Below are 18,647 nucleotides of genomic sequence, written 5' to 3' on the forward strand. Positions count from 1 at the left end.
GGAATGGAAGCACCTATTACTGACGTACTATGGCTGTACATGAAGGAGGAGGAGAAAGCAGGTATTGTCGACTCATTACGAGAGCGCTTGCAAAACACCTCATAACTTTGCATCCTACCTAAACAAAATATATATATATCTTTTCCCATTAGTTATTCTTAGAAGCATTATCATTCACATAAGCATTTTCAGGACATTACAAACTTTCCTTTGATTTATAAACTGTATAGGAGATACAGGAGGCCTCAAAGAACAAGTGACTGTTAAATTTTCCTCACAATGGGGCTCACGCTCGAACGTTATTTTTGGAATGTTGCTTCGGTCAGGGGATCTCTGATGGTGGTCCCGACACGCCTGCCACTCGCTCTCTTGTGTGTGTGTGAAATATTACCGGTGCTGGAAGAATCCTGCGACTGTCTTAAGGGGTCTATGGAACAAAACACATAATGAGCACAATATAGCAAAGACTTCTTACAGGTCGATGTTCGATTCGCCGATGCTCCAAGTGGCTATAGGCACCGTTCCTTCGCTCCGTCCCTATATCCCAACTACTATCCTAGCCTCGTATCCTTTCCAAAGTACAATAAATAGTCATCCTGGTTTAGCGTTTTCTCGTCATTTTCTTTTACCTGCATCCTTGACCAGGAATGAGAAAGAGCCGGATGCGGCCATGAAGGAATAGGAAAGCTCGGTATCCATTTATTTACGCACTTACGAGTCATGCGGAGATGAGGAATATGGAGGGTAAAGGCGTGTAATAATGGAGAGAGCCATTGTTCTCGGCCACCACAGCGAGAGGCAGCGAGACGTACGGTGGTGGTGGTGTGGTGCGCTGATAACTGGAGCCTGCTTCATATTCCGGAGTTAAGCCACGGGGGGGATCACGCCCTGATGGGCTGCTCCTTCCTGCTGCGTGCGTGCGTGTGTGTGTGTGTGTGTGTGTGTGTGTGTGTGTGTGTGTGTGTGTGTGTGTGTGTGTGTGTGTGTGTGTGTGTGTGTGTGTGTGAATACCCACAGGTGTGTGCGTGTAGGTACTCAACAATATGTACTTTTAAGATCGAGTGGTGTCTCCCAAGTCCCGCCTTTCAATCATATTTTAGTTGATTGTAATGACTGTTCCTCTTTTTGTCTTATCATATTCACATATAGTGTACTGAGACAGCTCAATAATTCATTCTAATTCATTTGTATCTCTAGCTTCCAGCTATAGTCCTCGTTCTGCTGTTTCTTTTTTTGTTTATTTCTTCGTTGTCCATTTCCTCTAGAATCTTATATCTTGTGACCATGTCTCCTCAACTTATTTTCATTACTATGTTGAGATCTCCTGGTAACTCACTTCCCCCTCAGCCCAGGAACGCACTTTATTCCATATCTATGGACTTTTCCTCGTTTTTTTTAAGTGCCTTTTCACAAGAGGATGAGGATTCCATGTCTGGATTGCAATTTATTCAGAAACTACCAAGAGGGATTCATATGACATTCAATACACAGACGCTAGCGACTCCGGTCTAAATTCAATCGGAGTTTACTATGCACCAGAAGGAGGCAGCTTTAGTTCGTGGATGCTTTGAGTTGTCTCACTGTTCTTGCATCGCACGCCTACAAAACACGTAGATTTTACTGGAAAAAAATAAATATATCAGTAAGGATATATTTCCAAGACAGTATAACAGGAGTTTTCGAACGACTAGATTTGTCAATGTTGGAAGAACCTGCGATATGAAATGTGTTTGACTTCAGTACGTTAATCGCAGCTGTGTACATGTGCAGTGCTTTTGATGTGCACAATACGTGTGTAAACAAAGTTGGGCGTCGTGTTTGCAGAGAAGTGTGTGTGTGTACATCTCCGCGGAGTGTGTGCACGCTTGCGGTAGCCCTTGTATCACTGCATGGTGAAGTCACTCTCAGCTTACCTCCGGGAAAAAGTCCGAGCGCGTGCGTGTGCGTTTCTAAGGTTCAACTGTATACATTAGGTGTCATTTCCTGGCGTGTGCGTGTTCAGGGGGTCTTTGTGGAGGCGCGTGGCGGCACGCAACTCTTCTACACCCAAATCTGAGTGTCAGCTGCCTCTCGTAGCTTCTAGTTCCCTTGTTCAACCAAATATTACGTTTGCCAGCTACAGCCTTCTCTCCATTCCAGCTCTGTTGGTATATTCTGCATCATTCCACAATCCAAAACTGTTGCCATGTATTGAATCATTCCCTACCCCCATGTACTGCCAATGTATCATACATCGTTTTCACCCAGCTCTGCTACTCTGCTCTACATTATTCCACCTAACGACCTCTATTGTATGCTACATTACACCCAAGGACTGCTACTGTATTAAACATCTTTCCAATCCTAAGGACGTCAACTGTAGTCTACATTATTTCACACCCATGGACGGCTAATGTGTTATATATCATTCCTCACTCGCCACGGCTCTCAATGTTAACATGACCAGAGACCGAAACCCCAAATACCAGCCCTCCCCCAAAACACCTTCGTGTCTGATGGCTCTGCAACACAATACATTGATTTCTTACCAGATGGTTTTTAACACCGTGCACCCACTGCAGGACTCTCCAGCTGTCATCCGTCTGTAGTGCAATGACTGATCCCGATTCCTCTGGGTTTTTTTTTTTTTATATGCATGTTTTTGAAACTATGAATGGGGGGTAGACTTTTTATGTATTTCCCTGTATAGTTCGCGTCATTTGTTTGGAGTACTTATTCTGAAGAAGTATTTCGGTCATCTTCTTAATGTGGTTTGGTCGTCAAGAAGTATTTCCTCATATTTCTGTGGCTTATGTATTGGGGTCTAGATTCCATGTATATTATCTTGTTCCATTCCTGTCCTTATATCTCTCTCGTCGATGCCTCTGAGTAATCTTTCTTAAATGTCGAGATAGGGACGGTTGCAAGTCTTCGGTAAACATTGGCGACGCATTTTAGACGCAACAGGGACGGTGTTGAGTGAAGCAGCAACATCAGCTGTGTGAAGGCTGACTGAGCATGCGTCACGCTCATTGTTCACCCTCACGTAATCCAGCTCCAGTCTTTGTGACCAGAGTTAAAGACTAAAATCCAATGTAGAAGCACAGGAGTGCGAATGCTCTAGCAGAGGCATTATATAAGAAATGCGGCCAAAAACTTCCGCATAACGATTCTTGCAAGAGAAACTCCAGCTTGCAAGAACGCCAACAGAGTTCTCGATAATAATTATAGAGGAATCAGCCCGTTCTTTTGAGTTATCACGTCACCAAAATAATGAACTAAACTGCCCGAACCAAACCTAACCTAACCGAACCTAACATAACCTAACCTAATATAATCTAATCTAACCTAACCGAGGACTCACAAATAGAAGACGTGACAGCCCCTCAATTTTGCCAGCCGCAACCATTTATAGGTCGTTAAATAGTTGGCAGTTGGTGGATTTATACGTCAAAATGGGATAAAATGCTGATCTCCGGTGGGCACAATATCCAAGAGAAACGTCAGTTCAACGTTATCGACGTTGACTGAGCGTCGACCCGACGCCAGTCGAAGATATATTGACCCCACACTCTGTGGATTCTTACACCGGGCGTTTGACTTCCCGTCGAATCCAAACAACAACCTGAGACACGGTCAGGATTCATCAAGCATTTCCTTGTCCACTTACGAAACCTGTACATCTTTCCTCGACCATGGCGGCATAGTCTGCACCTATTACACAGTTGAAGAACTTGGAAGCTTTGCAACAAAGTTGATTCAAATGCACAAAGAAATCACATTAACGGGATGTATCAATAAGAAAATCAGTAGGAGATATGAGAAGGATTCGAACCCTTGCTCTGGGTACTCCCAAGCACACGCCATAGACCACTACATCACGATATGATACGAGTAATGCAACCTGGGATTCAACTGAATTCCCCTAGGGTTCCCGAGGCTTCCACTAAAGCCTAACCACCAGGGTTTCACCCATTTCCCCTCCACATGCACTCCCAAGGTTTGTTTGGGAGTACTCAGAGCATAGGTTCGAATCCTTCTAGTGGCTCCTACTGATTTTCTCAAAGTTGTATTGACAGCCCCGTGACGCTTCGGAGCTCCCAACCGTTTCATAAATAGATAATAAGTCGTCTTGACCGAGGACAGATGTACAGGTTCCGACGGTCGATACTTAAGTGTTTGATGAATCCCGTTTAGATTTGTTGTGTGATACATGTCCCATTCATGTTTCAGTAAAGTTGTTTTGCGTATATTGAGAATTCAGTCAACAATTAAGTGTCTGTTGACGAGAGCTCCACCACTTATTCCGATCACGGAGACTAAATCTGTATTTACGAAACAGTTTACGAGCTCCAAAACACTACGAGGTCGTTCATGCCAATAATTACCATGAGCTGATAGACGACTTCCTGGCGCTTCGGCTCTAGTAAGGAGGAGAGGATGTCTTAAGTAGTCACACAGATAATGAATGGCTCAAGTTTATAAAGTGACATTTGGCGTAAACACATTTGGCAACAGAGGTGAAGTAACATCATCCCTCCAGGGACGGAAAAGGGATGTTTGAAGACGTTTACGAGGAAAAGGAAATCGTCTACCTACTTTCTTCTCCAATGCTCGAATGATCTGTTCGGACACTGTTCGGCTGGGAGGCTACTGAAACCGATGTAAGACAACAGCTTGGTGGATCGCCATTCAGGTTCCGTACGAAACATTATGAAGAATGCACCTTTGATCTTCCAAGAAGTCATTCGCAATGTTAATTTCAAAGTGCCGAAGCGTTTTTTAATTAATTGCTATTTGCATAATATTCAATATATTTTATGCCTAGACACTCACCAAACACGTGCATGAGGTTCTTAAAACCTTGTTTAGGAGCTGAAGCTGGAAGACGTTGGCTGAAATCAAGCTGAAGCTGGGTGAAGCTGGATGAAACTGGCTGAAACGGAATGATGCTGCTGGGTTAAGCAAGCTGAAGCTGAGTGAAGCGGTCTGAAGCTGACTCAATCTGGCTGAAATTTAGTATTTTTCGAAATGAGTGGCGCTAATCGTTGTGTATAAAATTACTTCTCATGAAAATTATGATTTTCCTTTATATATCACGCCATTGTGATTTCATTGCGATCTGAGTGGGACCGTAATAGTGTGAACACCATTACCGTAGGCCAGTGTGGTCGGGTCGATTGTAAAACCATGATTGGGCTCCGGTTCGGGGTCTCCAGAACCTCCCAGAGAACACATTAGAGCTCTGAGTGGGTCGACTTTAGTAACACCTTGGCCGAGGGGGTTAAGACAGGCGTCTGGTGATCACCAGATCGTGAGTTCAAGTCACTATACTTCGCATTCGCTTGCAAGAGCAGCAGCTGAGATGCAAGAGACATAAACACTTCAGGAAGAAGCGCGTTGAGGCGATAACGGGAGACCTTCTGGGAATCCCTACTGGTCACTTCTGCAGCAGTTCTTACACGTCTCCAACGAGCGGAAAGCCGGGACCTGCCTCTTTCGGCTGTCAGCCACACAGGGATGTAAACGCCCAAGAGCCCCCATAGTCACAACCACGGAAGTCAGCAGTTATTAACAGCTGCTGGAGCTGTTGACGGTGGATAACTGTTGGCGGTGGATAACTGTTGGTAGTGGATATGGTGGATACGCGCGCTACTCTGCCCGTATTCACCGCCATTCTAGACGGCTCGAACCTCGCTAGCAAAATAGAATCGATAATATTTCTCATAACTGAGAAAATCGTCAGGTATTCATTATGATCGAAGTGAACCTTTCAATCAAGCATATGGATGGTTGTCCATATATATATATATATATATATATATATATATATATATATATATATATATATATATATATATATATATATATATATATATATATATATATATATATATATTCCGCAAGTCGACCACTGATCAAGAGGGGAGATATTTTATTTCAGCAACGTTTGTTTAACATGTCACTATAGCGCCAAAAACTTGACTATCTTTGATAAAACTAGTCAAGCAAAATTATTGTATTAAGTAAAGACCGGAGGCTACGAACTGAAGGAGGGTGATAGATACCATTGGATTAGATATTACCAAACATACTGATGATGCCAAGTGACATGCAGACACTACCAGTGATATGGATGGTACTAAACAACTAGATGCCGCCAAACATACGGATGATACTAGTCACCCAAACGACAACATGTACACGGATGATGCCATGAAGTCCGACGCTACCAAAGGTACTTTTGATGCTACGCCACCAGGAAAAAGTCATTGTATCAAACGACCAGACACCATCAAACAAACTGATACTACTAAGCGACCGGCCCATATCGATCAAACAAATAGTACCAATCAACAACCAGTTGTATCGCGCTAGAATTCCACCACGGGGCCACCAAACTGATGGTACTAAGTTACCAGAGACCTCATCATAAACAAAGCTAACAAGCCACCAGCAACAGCTGCCGAGGAGACCAAAAAAATAGTGCCTCACACGATCAAACCCCATCACGGTACCCGCTGCGATTGACCATTTCGGCCCAAATAACCCTCGCTAACTACCGAACGAAGCTACTTCAATGGCCGGTGTTAGCGAGTAGAGAGAGACTCATATACAGACTCTCGAACATAAACAACTCGAACCTCAAGCCTAGCGATCGAGAGACTCCATATTTAGCTGATCAGCTATGAAGTCCGGAGCGATCAATTCAAATTAATGCAGTAGATTTCTGGCTCCCTGAATAATAGGCGTTGTGATAGATGGCTTTATCCCAGCAGTCCCATTGTTCGACCAGTCTCGCTACGGCGCCTCGGCAATGACATTCACGGCTGACATGTATCAGCAAACATAGATCCACAATATTGATGACAGACCTAGTGCTGTAGCATGTGTGTTCTATGTTCAAAACATTATTTATTTTCTGTGGTACATACATTCTATATATACTATATATATATATATGTGTGTGTGTGTGTTTGTGTACTCACCTAGTTGTGGTTGCGGGGGTTGAGCTTTGGCTCTTTGGTCCCGCCTCTCAACCGAACCGTGTACAGGTTCCTAAGCCTACTGGGCTCTATCATATCTACATTTGAAACTGTGTATGGAGTCAGCCTCCAGCACATCACTGCCTAATGCATTCCACCTGTTAACTACTCTGGCACTGAACAAGTTCTTTCTAACGTCCCTGTGGCTCGTTTGGGTACTCAGTCTCCACCTGTGTCCCCTTGTTCGCGTACCACCAGTGTTAAACAGTTTATCCTTATCTACCCTGTCAATTTCCCTAAGGATTTTGTAGGTGATGATCATTTCTCCCTTTACTCTTCTGTCTTCCAGTGTCATGAAGGTGCATTTCCTGCAGCCTTTCCTCGTAACTCATGCCTCTTAGTTCTGGGACTTGTCTAGTATCATACCTCTGAACTTTTTCCAGTTTCGTCCTGTGTGTGTGTGTGTGTGTGTGTGTGTGTGTGTGTGTGTGTGTGTGTGTGTGTGTGTGTGTGTGTGTGTGTGTGTGTGTGTGTGTGTATGTAGTGAATTCCCAACATACTATCTTGACGAGAAACTCAGTGTTTTCAGCACTGCTCCGGGCATCATCAAGGCTGTCGAGCTAGTGATTTCAATGCTACAGTAGCAGCCAATCCATAGAGCGGAAATTTTCAAAATTCCCCAGAAAAAAATTGAAAGAACAGAACAGAAACTGAACAGTGAACCATACTCTCAACGCAGATCATTTAGCTTTCAGCTGACACTCCAAACAGATGATCTAGCCCAGAGAAAACCTTCAAAACCAATTGAAAAGCCCTTCAAAGCCCTCTAAATCATCATAGTTCTGAAGATCCGAACAATTACTCCGCACCTTTTACCTCTAACTCACTAAACTAAGCAGGCAATGAGTCACAATAACGTGGCTGAAGTATGTTGACCAGACCACACACTAGAAGTTGAAGGGACGACGACGTTTCGGTCCGTCCTGGACCATTCTCAAGTCGATTGTGACTTGAGAATCAATAAACTAAGCAGTTAACCTGACCCTCTTTAACTCCGGAGTGCACCCTTCCCTTCACCTCCTCCAAGGAAGCTGACCCTACTCTCCTAGTACTGAAGACGAGCCCTCGAGCAGTTGACCTCTTAATGGTCTGAGGTTGACTGATTGTAGCGTCCCCTGTGGGCACCACCTCCGGCCCCAGTTACCGTCGGCAGATTGACCTCTTTGGCACAGCAAAAAAGGACTCCGATTACGCAAGAGTTTAACCTCATTTAACCAGTTATTTCAGACATATTTGCTAATTTTAACAATTTATTCTGTCTGCCACATGTATTTGTTAATGCGTTCAGATGTTTATGTAGTTTTCGTCAGTATATTTGTGTCCATCTTCACGTATTGAATACATTAGTGCCTCCAAATTACTAGGGGTGGACACTAGTATATTATTTTGCGTGGTTCTTTGACTGTTTATGATTCTGCATGGTTCTTCTGCTGTTCAGGATTCTACATGGTTCTTCTGCTGTTCATGATTCTGCATGGTTCTTCTGCTGTTCATGATTCTGCGTGGTACTTCTGCTGTTCGTGATTCTGCATGGTTCTTCTGCTGTTCAGGATTCTGCATGGTTTTTCTGCTGTTCATGATTCTGCACGAATCATGAACAGCTGAAGAACTATGTAGAAGAGTATGCTGACCATTCCTCTGCATGGTTCTTGTGATATTTCGTTTTCCTGTATGTTACATCGACTGCTCATGTTTCTGCACGTTCTGCAAGCTGCATCAACTCCTCGTGATTTTGTGTGTTGAATTAATTGCTCATTCTTCTGCATTTTGCATGAATTCATCATTTCTTTGCATGATGTATAAACTACTTATGATTTTGTATGTTGCAGCAGCTGCTCATGCGACTGGATGTTGCAATACTTGCAAGTGGAAAGAGGCTTATTGGTGTTACCGGTCGTTTAGTTATAAGAACCAAATAATCTTTCTTAGAATTTAGGTTTACATTTTTACTAGTTACTAGTCACTAGTTGCATTATCCTAAGTAAAGTCTCTAGTTGCTGCAAAGACCAAACAATCTTTATCTTGAAGTTTCCTATTTACTGTCGTTACTAGTAATATTAAGGTCATGGCGGCCTTGCTGGCAGACCTAACATTTACGTTTATCAAGACGTCACTAATTTAGATGATTTTTTGGACCTGGTAGAGAAAGGCTCTTGTGTGATTTCCTTCTTGACTTGCCAATTGATGAAGAATCCAATGGGGGGAAACGGAAAGATTTGCCGGAATTAAAATTGAGAATTTTGAGAGTTTCTGAGATACAGATCAACCGCAGGAATGAACGTAATTTAATTGAAATGTGTGACGTAAAAATGTTCAGTATTGACTTTCACATTTATCTCATATATCTTATATATCAGTTAAATAATAAATGTATATATTGGATTTACTTCACATTTTAGAGATTTTTCAATAAAATGTTCAAGTCGTGTTACAACAATTATGCCTAATTGATCTACCTGTTGTTGGTCCCGGGATCAATGTCCCCGCGGACCAGTTTCTGACCTGGTTGGTGGTCCATATAAGCAGTTTGTTAGTTAATTAAAACGCATTGGAATTCCAGGGAATCGTGAAAATATCAGCGCCGTTTGTAATGACGGAGCGCAAAGCAAACGAATAAGATGTGAGTTGGGGGAAAAAAATGGCATTCTAATAAAAAACAGAACATTAGAAAAGAATCGAATTGTACCGACAACCGCGGCAAGACTCTAAAGAGATTCAACGCGGACTGAGGTACCAGGCCGGTGAGCTGGTGACTTCGATGCCGTAGTAAGAATCAAGCCACCACCCACGGCGTCGTGACTCCGACAAGATTTTAAGTTTGCAGTGCTTTATAACTAGCCTGAGGCGCTCGATCTGGGATAACCCGAGACTCATTAGTCGGCTAAGCTTACTGATTAGTCTGATCACTTTACGCTGCTTTATAATTTCACTTTAGCACCAGCAAGCCCAACCACTTGTGGGCTGGGCGGTAGAGCGACGGTCTCCCTTTCAGGCAGGTCGGCGTTCAAGCCCAGATCGTCCAAGTGGTTGGGCACCATTCCTCCCCTCCCCCCCCCCCCCCCCGCCCCATCCCAAATCCTTATCCTGATCCCTTCCAAGTGCTATATAGTTGTGGTGGCTTGGCGTTTTCTCCTGATAATTCCTTTCTTAATCACCGGCACTTAGACGTTGCAGTCGTTAGAACGTCCAAACTGCAGGGCATTAAGGATGAAAACAGTTTGAATCGATCAGGACTTTTTCAAATTCTCGAAAATCAAAATAGAAATTTAGAAAATTGAAAAGATTGATCAACTAAAAATGGAAGGTGGGAGTGACCGGATTGATGGTAACGTATCTTCTTCCCAAACTATTTCATAATCTGTGATTATTTTTAACGAATCTTTTTCGAGCGAATGATTGGAGAGAAATATCGAGTACCGGTTGATAGCGGATTGATTCAGCATTAAGCTGGAACATATTGTGTTGCTGGAAGAGTGTTGCTGGAAGAGTGAGTGATGCTGGAAGAGTAAGTGATCCTGGAAGAGTCTTGCTGGTAGCGTGAGTGATGCTGGAAGAGTCTTGCTGAAAGAGTGAGTATTGCTACAGGAAGCAGACATCACAGAGACAACTATGTATGTTGCTATACAACAAGCCAGTACAGAATAGTTATCCAACTCAGCTATGGAGCACCGATATTTTAAAGTCACCCACACTTGCATTCAAGCAACGCCCGCACGCCCACACCCACACTCAAGCAACGCCCGCACGCCAACACCCACACTCAAGCAACGCCCGCACGCCCACACTCAAGCTCAAACAACACCCGCACGCCCACACCCACGCTTAAACAACACCCGCACGCCCACACTTAAGCTCAAACAACGCATGCACGCCCACACCCAAGCTCAAACAACGCTCGCAGGCCCACATCCACGCTTAAACAATGCCCGCACGCCAACACCCACGATCTAATAACGCCCGCACGCACACTCAAGCAACACTCGCACGCCCACACCCACGCTCAACCCCCCCCCTCACCCCGCCCACGCTCAACCCCCCACCACACCCACGCCCACACCCACGCTCAACCCCCACCCCACCACGCCCACACCAGCGCTGCTGTTGACCAAATATACATAATCTACCATCTCTCCCTGTGGGTTACAGGAGACAGTTCTTTGAAAGCTGCTCTTTATTTTCCTTTTAAGCCGGAAAGTCTGTATTTCACGCCATACTAAACCATTTATACTTTGTGATTCATCGCAAGTGATGTACAGACGTGACCGACTTGTAATTACTCAACTCCGAGGGTCGGAACTATGCTAAACTGCGCGCAAGGGAAAGAACCCCTTACGTTAACAACGAGTAAAAATTTAATGAAGCCATTTCTCCTCCTCTTAATCTCTCCCTTATTAGCATCGGCAAGTTACTACCGGAGGGCATGTCTTGGCCAGCGGTATCTGACTGATTGTGTTGAGACAATCAGTCGGGCACGACCTCCGTGCCTTCGGAAAGCATAAGGATGAGGATTGTGGAGGAGAAGAAAGGGTACGAGGTTGAATCTTAGCGACTCCCATCAGTGTATTGGTAATGTCATGGAGGACTTACTGGAGAAGGGTCCCAGCTCTACCTCATACTGCAGGTGGAGAAGAGGACAGTCATTTCCCTCACTGCATCTTGGTGAGATGCATCCCATCTTTTCCTCACGATGGGATCCAGTCCATGCCCCATCTTATAACTAGAAAAGGAGCCTCACCGACGCATTGTGAATTGGAGGGATAAAGACCAGGTTTTCTCGTAAATATTCAGACGTGGAGTCACAATAACGTGACTGAAGATATGATGACCAAACCACACGTCAGAAGATGCGGAAATGACGACGTTTCGATCCTTCCTGGACCATTATCATGTCGTGTGTATGACATGACTTCATAATGGTCCAGGACGGACCGAAACGTCGTCGTTTCTCCCATCTACTGATGTGTGGTTTGGTCATTGTTAACATTGTCCAAAGAAATGGCCGATGGTTCGAGGCTATAGAATCTAACTTAAAGCTAACCATCCTAGGCCAAATACACACTCTATGGTCTAATATATATACATTATATTATATATGCTATACTAGGCCTAGGAATATTTGTTTGTTTTTAGCTTTATTTTTTCGTATTCTTATAAAGTGAATAGTACCAAATTCAACTGTCTAATTGTCCATTTACGTCAATATATATAAGATGGTCCACAATTACAAATAATACTGTCTAAACAGGAGGATGGGTTGGTATAAATATCCATTAAATCGAGAATAAAAATCAATATATGTCCCATTATTATATTTTTTTTTTTAGAAATAACCTATGACTCAGTATCACATTAAACAAAATTTTCTCATATTAAACACTTTTGGATATCTTCTCTATGTCATAGAATTTGATAACGCAGACGAGTTTTCTAATTCATGAAAATGGTAAGTCTGTTAAGTAAATTTTAATAATTTCTCTTTATTATAGGAAAAGTCGAGGACTAGTAAGAACTACAGAGAAATACTTTGTTCCTCGAACGCAAACAATTTAACTATTCAGTGGAAAGGGAACGCCAGGGAGGTAGGAGAACTCCCAGAACCCTCTACAGGTATGCTCTAGGCATGCAATGAAATGCTCACATCCTTCTGTCTACCAATGCTCGTCTCACCCGTCTCTCAGAAGGGTTCAGTATGACACGTGTAGGGCGAGGTTAGGCCGGTGTTTACGGCCCAAACAATAAGCAACCAATGAGCCCTCAAGCGCCCGTGAGCGAGTGGGTCACGTTTTTTGCTCCTCCTGTCTCGTTTGCCTTCCTGCTAATTGTATATTAAATAATTTACCACACTCGTCATATATTTATGAGGGCTAACATACACACGCGTTGGCATACTGGACATACTCAACTCAGACGAGAACCAGGAAATACTACGAGACTGAATTGCCAATGACATGGATGGCTAACTATCGGTCTTTGCCGATGTTGGTCTCAATTGCCATGCGACTAGCTGCGATGTTATGGGCTATATTGACATTATTTCCCCTGTTGATCTTCGACCAAGAGCACATTTTTAGCAATAACTCACTCACTGTGTCCTATATTGTACCAATGGAGTTCCGAGCCATTGATACAACTCTATTTTAAGGTGTCTGAATGTGAAGGGTTTACTCCAAGGCCGAATATGAAATCTACATTTAAGGAGTGTTTTCTTAGGAGTATCTTAGCTACCATTTCCTTGGGTCTCTTAGACACCTGTGCAACACTTGCCCGTTCGAACTGCACCTTGCCCTCGTTATGGCCCATTGTTGCAGGATCATTTCTACTGTTCATTGCCTAATACGTCTAGACTTTTTCAACCTCTTTCGAGCAAGATTACAAATGGTCGTGATACAGTTCGAATCAACAATAATAACTTCCATAAATAGCAAATTATGTATTACCAAAAACAGAAATAAATTCGAATATTAAATTAAGATCGAACCATTTACTGATGTAAAGAATTAAAAGAGTTTCAGCGCTCTGGATACTTGCCTTTTGAGATTTATATAAAAACCTTATAAATAACACAGGTTGATATGTTTGACATTGAGGGGTCAGAGATCACCGTCTTGTATCCTGAACATCAATTACAAAAAAAATTGTATTGCATCGTCTTGAAATGAATCTTGTATACTTGTCATCCACATAAACTAAATTTAAGACATTATTCAAAGAGCAACTTTATGAAACATTCTGTATAGTTGACCAGACCACACACTAGAAGGTGAAGGGACGACGACGTTTCGGTCCGTCCTGGACTATTCTCAAGTCGATTGTGGTCCAGAATGGTCCAGGACGGACCGAAACGTCGTCGTCCCTTCACCTTCTAGTGTGTGGTCTGGTCAACTTCCTTTAGCCACGTTATTGTGACTCATCGCCTGCATTCTGTACAGTGTCATTTTTAAATCGAACAATTATTTATCAAAACCTTAAGGTAAAATTGAGTAGAAGACTACGAGGAGGAGGAGGAGCTACTAGCATTGGGCATTAGTGGAAATTCATTACGTTTAAGTTAGTCAAGTAAGAAAAATGTGGACTTACGGGAATGATACCAAGCTGACTTACTGGAATAACACCACTTTGGCCAGACGACAGCGCCGGGGGTGTCAAGATCAGTCATGGCTCGCATCCAGCCTTCGTGACCCCACACTCTTCTCCTTGACAGGTCAGCCAGGGTCAAACTTGGGTCACTGCACGATGACCACCACTTGGCTAGCGGACAACATACAGGTCACAGGTCACAAGTAAGGTTCAGGTCTCACTTTTGTATAGGCCCCCTCCCTGGCTGATAGACAGAGTTTACACACTATTGTTTCCTTCACCACATTCTTAGAATCCACGCTAAAAAATTCACTCCACTGGCACCATCACATTCAAATTCTTAAGAACACCACAAAAATTCTTGAGAGTAAGAGTATAATCCACTGCACACTTGGGCCAGAGCTTTCCAGCTCCCAGCGCTGGAAAGCGATCACTACCAGTGGGTTCAAAAAAAGATCTAGGCGCCGTTCCAGAGAGCGGCTGCGGCGGTGCACTGGGAGTGACGGACGAGTGGGTAGTGTGAACGGTCTGGCGTCTGCCGCACGACTGTCTCCTGCAGCCACAGGTGAGCCACCGCAGGTACACTGGACGGGTGGATAGGGGACGGGAGGAGGAGAGGGGGTGCGTGCGTGCGTGCGCAGCTCCGCCACGCTGGTGATGGTGGGTGCGAGCATGTTCTGGGGCCAGGCCAGAGGCGGTGTGGTTACCACCGGAGACGGTTGTGCAGCCCCCGCTGTCCGGCTCGGCCCCAACCAATGGCCTTTTCCTAAATCTCATCTGCTATTACGGGTTATTCATGCCCGTGTCACCTTTTCGGTGGCTTAATCTTAATCAATCCTCAGCTACCTATCTCTTCTCTCATACCTCACACCAATTCAACATTTCTGGGATAATCATTCTAATACAATTATCTCCCACCACAAGGCATGTCTCGTAATATTATATATATATATATATATATATATATATATATATATATATATATATATATATATATATATATATATATATATATCGTAATATAGGTAGACGTTATTGATGTACACGTCAAGATGAATAACAAAATGTTTAATTCCTTCCAGACTCTCCAGGAGTCCGTATAGCAAGCGTTATTACCTGTGCCAAGGTAGGGGGTGAGGGAGGCAGGTGAGGTGACGGGGGACCCCCACCACCTGCTTCCCGCTACTGAAGGAGAGACCCTGACCGTTCCCGCCCCCAGGGGTGACGGAGGCCGGGACTGAGTCCCGCGTCCCCTGGTGAGGAGAAAACCAATTTTCGAGTCGCGGTGTATATATATATATATATTTATATATATATATATATATATATATATATATATATATATATATATATATATATATATATATATATATATATATATATATATATATATATATATACACACACACTTAAGAGGTGTATACCCAGCTTCCCGGTGTGTGTTTATACACCGAGAGTATACTTTAGTCATGGACTATATGCAGGCCTGAAGTATATACCTACTGGTTGATCTGTGACATATTATAGTGGCGTTACAAATCCTCAAGCGGTTCAAAGGTGTTAAAACAACTCAAGAATCCGAACGAAATTTCAAGTTAGGCTGTATTCTGGAAATGGTTTGGTGGGGGGGGAGGGTATGGGAGGAGAGGTGTTATAGGACTCGAACGAAAGCAGACCTGGAGATAATGACTTGACGCGATTTCTTGCGAAACGCAACGAGCCAATGGCGATCCTCACAACGTACCTAGGCCTGAGTACCTCTGTACTTTTACCTCTGTACCTCTGGCGTACTTTTAAAGCGGGAAATAATTTAGAAAAGAACACACAACTGGTTTGTGGAATAAAGCTTCAGCAACGTGATTCATTGCACACTTATTTCATAGATGAAATAGTACATAATCAGACCTGTGTACTCTGTGTTGAAATTGAAATTGAAATAAGTTAATCGAGGTAAAATACACACAATGGGATGAGGTAGCTCAAGCTATTCTCACCCCGTTCAGTACATCGTGTTAGTACATACATAGATACACATCACAAGCAATAAACGTATTACCGAACATTCTGAGAGATAAACATATACATTTCCTACTCTGTGTTGGTCTGTAGGTAAACTAATGCGTGCCTTGGTACTGCATTCATAGCTCGCCTTAGGGGGCACCATGTGAGCCCTGGTCTCACCTATAGCTGCCCCGCGCCTACAGGGAGCAGCCCCCTGCCGGTCCTGTCAAGCCCTATACCCGTGCCCTTGCCAACCGGTTGCCCACCAGCCTCAGCCCTTACCCAGGGTGTTGTGTACGTACAGGATACAAGCTTTTGACTCACTAAACTTACCTGCATCTACAGTTTGATCTCCAGTCTTACCAACTTACACCTAACCAGTCAACTCTTACAGGTTTCTGGCGAGCCTTGATTTCCTCTAGACTGCCTGCATCGCTGGCGATACATACAAAGCTTAGTACGGCCGAGTTCGGTCACCTGGTGCAACATAAGCTTAGTATGACCGAGCTCATTAAGCAGTACAGGTGTTCACCGTCAGAACAGTCGTCATGAATATGTCTGAAAGAACAAACAGCTGTAGTTCAGTGTGGTTGGTGGCTGTCGTAAGAGCCATTGACCAGGATCGACTGCAAGTACGTCAGTAGCTTCAAACGGTTAACTGAGGTTATTGTCAGCTGCAAAGTCCGATATGTTTACTCGTTGGGTCAACTAATATTTTGACTGTCACAAACTGAGTCTTGGGTTTGACTGAAATTCCGTCATAATCTACAGAAGCCAATATTTAGTATGAGATAAAGTAAACTCACTTCAGTGAACAGAACCTCAGTTCATCTCTTTTGGCAGGCCAAGTGAACAAGACCCAAGTGCATCACTACTGCCAGGCCAAGTGTACAAGACCCAAGTGCATCACTACTGCCAGGCCAAGTGAACAAGACCCAAGTGCATCACTACTGCCAGGCCAAGCGAGGTGAACCCTTACATGATTGGACCAGACCGCAGTGGCCTCCCTCGAGTTTTTACAAGGGAGGCAATTAGTTTGTCGCATAACTTGATAAGGATTATGGACTCAATTAGATTCGCTCTAATAACCCCCAAGATGCACCTGTCAATGTAGAGCTGCTTTAGGCCCCGAGGCCTTGGTTAGTGGCTCAGGCCTGAAAGAAATAAACAGCAATAACAGCTGTAGATCATTGGCACCAGAGGGGCTTCGAGGACCATAATTGCAAAAGCATATTAGAAACTTCTGAAATTAATTACAAATCGAAAACTCAATTGAGAAACATATATATCAAGCGAGGAATCTCCGAGGATGTATGGAGATGTCAGAGAGGCTAGCATTGCAACATCCACTCATTAACCTGCAGTTGCAAGGCAATTGAGCGTACATTCCATTACAAAAATAACATTTTAAGGCATGTACACTGCTAGTTATATGTTTCAGTGCGTATTATGTAACTGAATCATGCCTCTAGAACAGTTAGAGTCATCCAGGCTTCACTCGAGAGCAGAAAATGCATTCAAAACTCTTTTATGTAATGATTAAATTGATTCATTGTTCGCCAAGAGAGAGAAAGAAGTCCAACCGCGCTAAATAAAAATGAAAAAAAAGTCCGATAACTGCCCAATATACCATAGACGGAAGAAAACTATATATATATACAGAACAAACCCTTCAAACACCCAACGTGACCACAAGGTTGTATCAACGTCATTACGTGGTATAGTGAAGCGGGAAAAAAAACATATTTAGGACGTGTGTTTGGTGGGAAGAAGTAATGGGGATGGAAAATAGGGTCTTGTCGGACAGGAAGCGGATGGGACGTGTATTGAGTAGGGATAGAGGGGAGAGGTCGTGTATATCCTGCCCTCTTACTAAATACATGGCGTCGAATACGGAATTATCGACTAATGTGTTGAAAAGTCGACGTATTGGTAAAAAATTAATATTATTCTTTTCAATGCATCGGACTAAATAGGCTAGGTGGGGGGGGGGGGGGAGTGTAGGGGTCGTACGCTCCTGGTAAGGAAGATTAGTAGCTAACTACCAACACTGGTGGAGTTGCCTGGTAGGGGTGTCAAACTACCACTATTGGTAGTCACCTTGTAGGGTAGTTGTCTTACTACCACCACCACTAGAAGAGTAGACTGGCAGGGTACTATCTAACTCCCACCACTGGTAGAGTCAGGGTGCGTGTCTAACTACCACCATTGGAGGCGTCAGGTTGCGTGGATAACTCCCACCACTGGTTGAGTCAGCTGGTGGAGCGTCTGGATAGTGTAGTGGAGCGGGATCTAAGGGAAGCCAGCCAAGCGCATCCTCGCTGCTTTAGAAGTGATAATCCTTCATGTTACTTTAATTATATCTCGCTGAATCTACGTCTCATTTCACTGAATCGGTATTATATATATGTAAGTCTCTTCTTGGTTCAATTTAAGTTTGTTGACATTTGTGTGTGTGTGTGTGTGTGTGTGTGTGTGTGTGTGTGTGTGTGTGTGTGTGTGTGTGTGTGTGTTCACCTATTTGTTCTTGCGGGGGGTTGAGCT

The 18,647-nt window shown here is 43.6% G+C and overlaps 1 protein-coding gene across 1 annotated transcript in view; it reads right to left on the reverse strand.

Annotated features, from left to right (window-relative positions):
- LOC123773311 (uncharacterized) overlaps positions 1-14,657 on the reverse strand; it is a 68,270-nt gene extending 53,613 nt beyond the window's left edge. Inside the window, 1 exon segment of the mRNA XM_045766915.2 lies at positions 14,103-14,657. Within this exon segment, the coding sequence (XP_045622871.2) occupies positions 14,103-14,190 (88 nt within the window). The 5' untranslated portion in view covers positions 14,191-14,657.
- Positions 14,658-18,647: the final 3,990 nt, after the last annotated feature.

The sequence above is a fragment of the Procambarus clarkii genome, chromosome 89 (assembly GCF_040958095.1).
Source record: "Procambarus clarkii isolate CNS0578487 chromosome 89, FALCON_Pclarkii_2.0, whole genome shotgun sequence".
NCBI classification, from domain to species: Eukaryota; Metazoa; Arthropoda; class Malacostraca; order Decapoda; family Cambaridae; genus Procambarus; species Procambarus clarkii.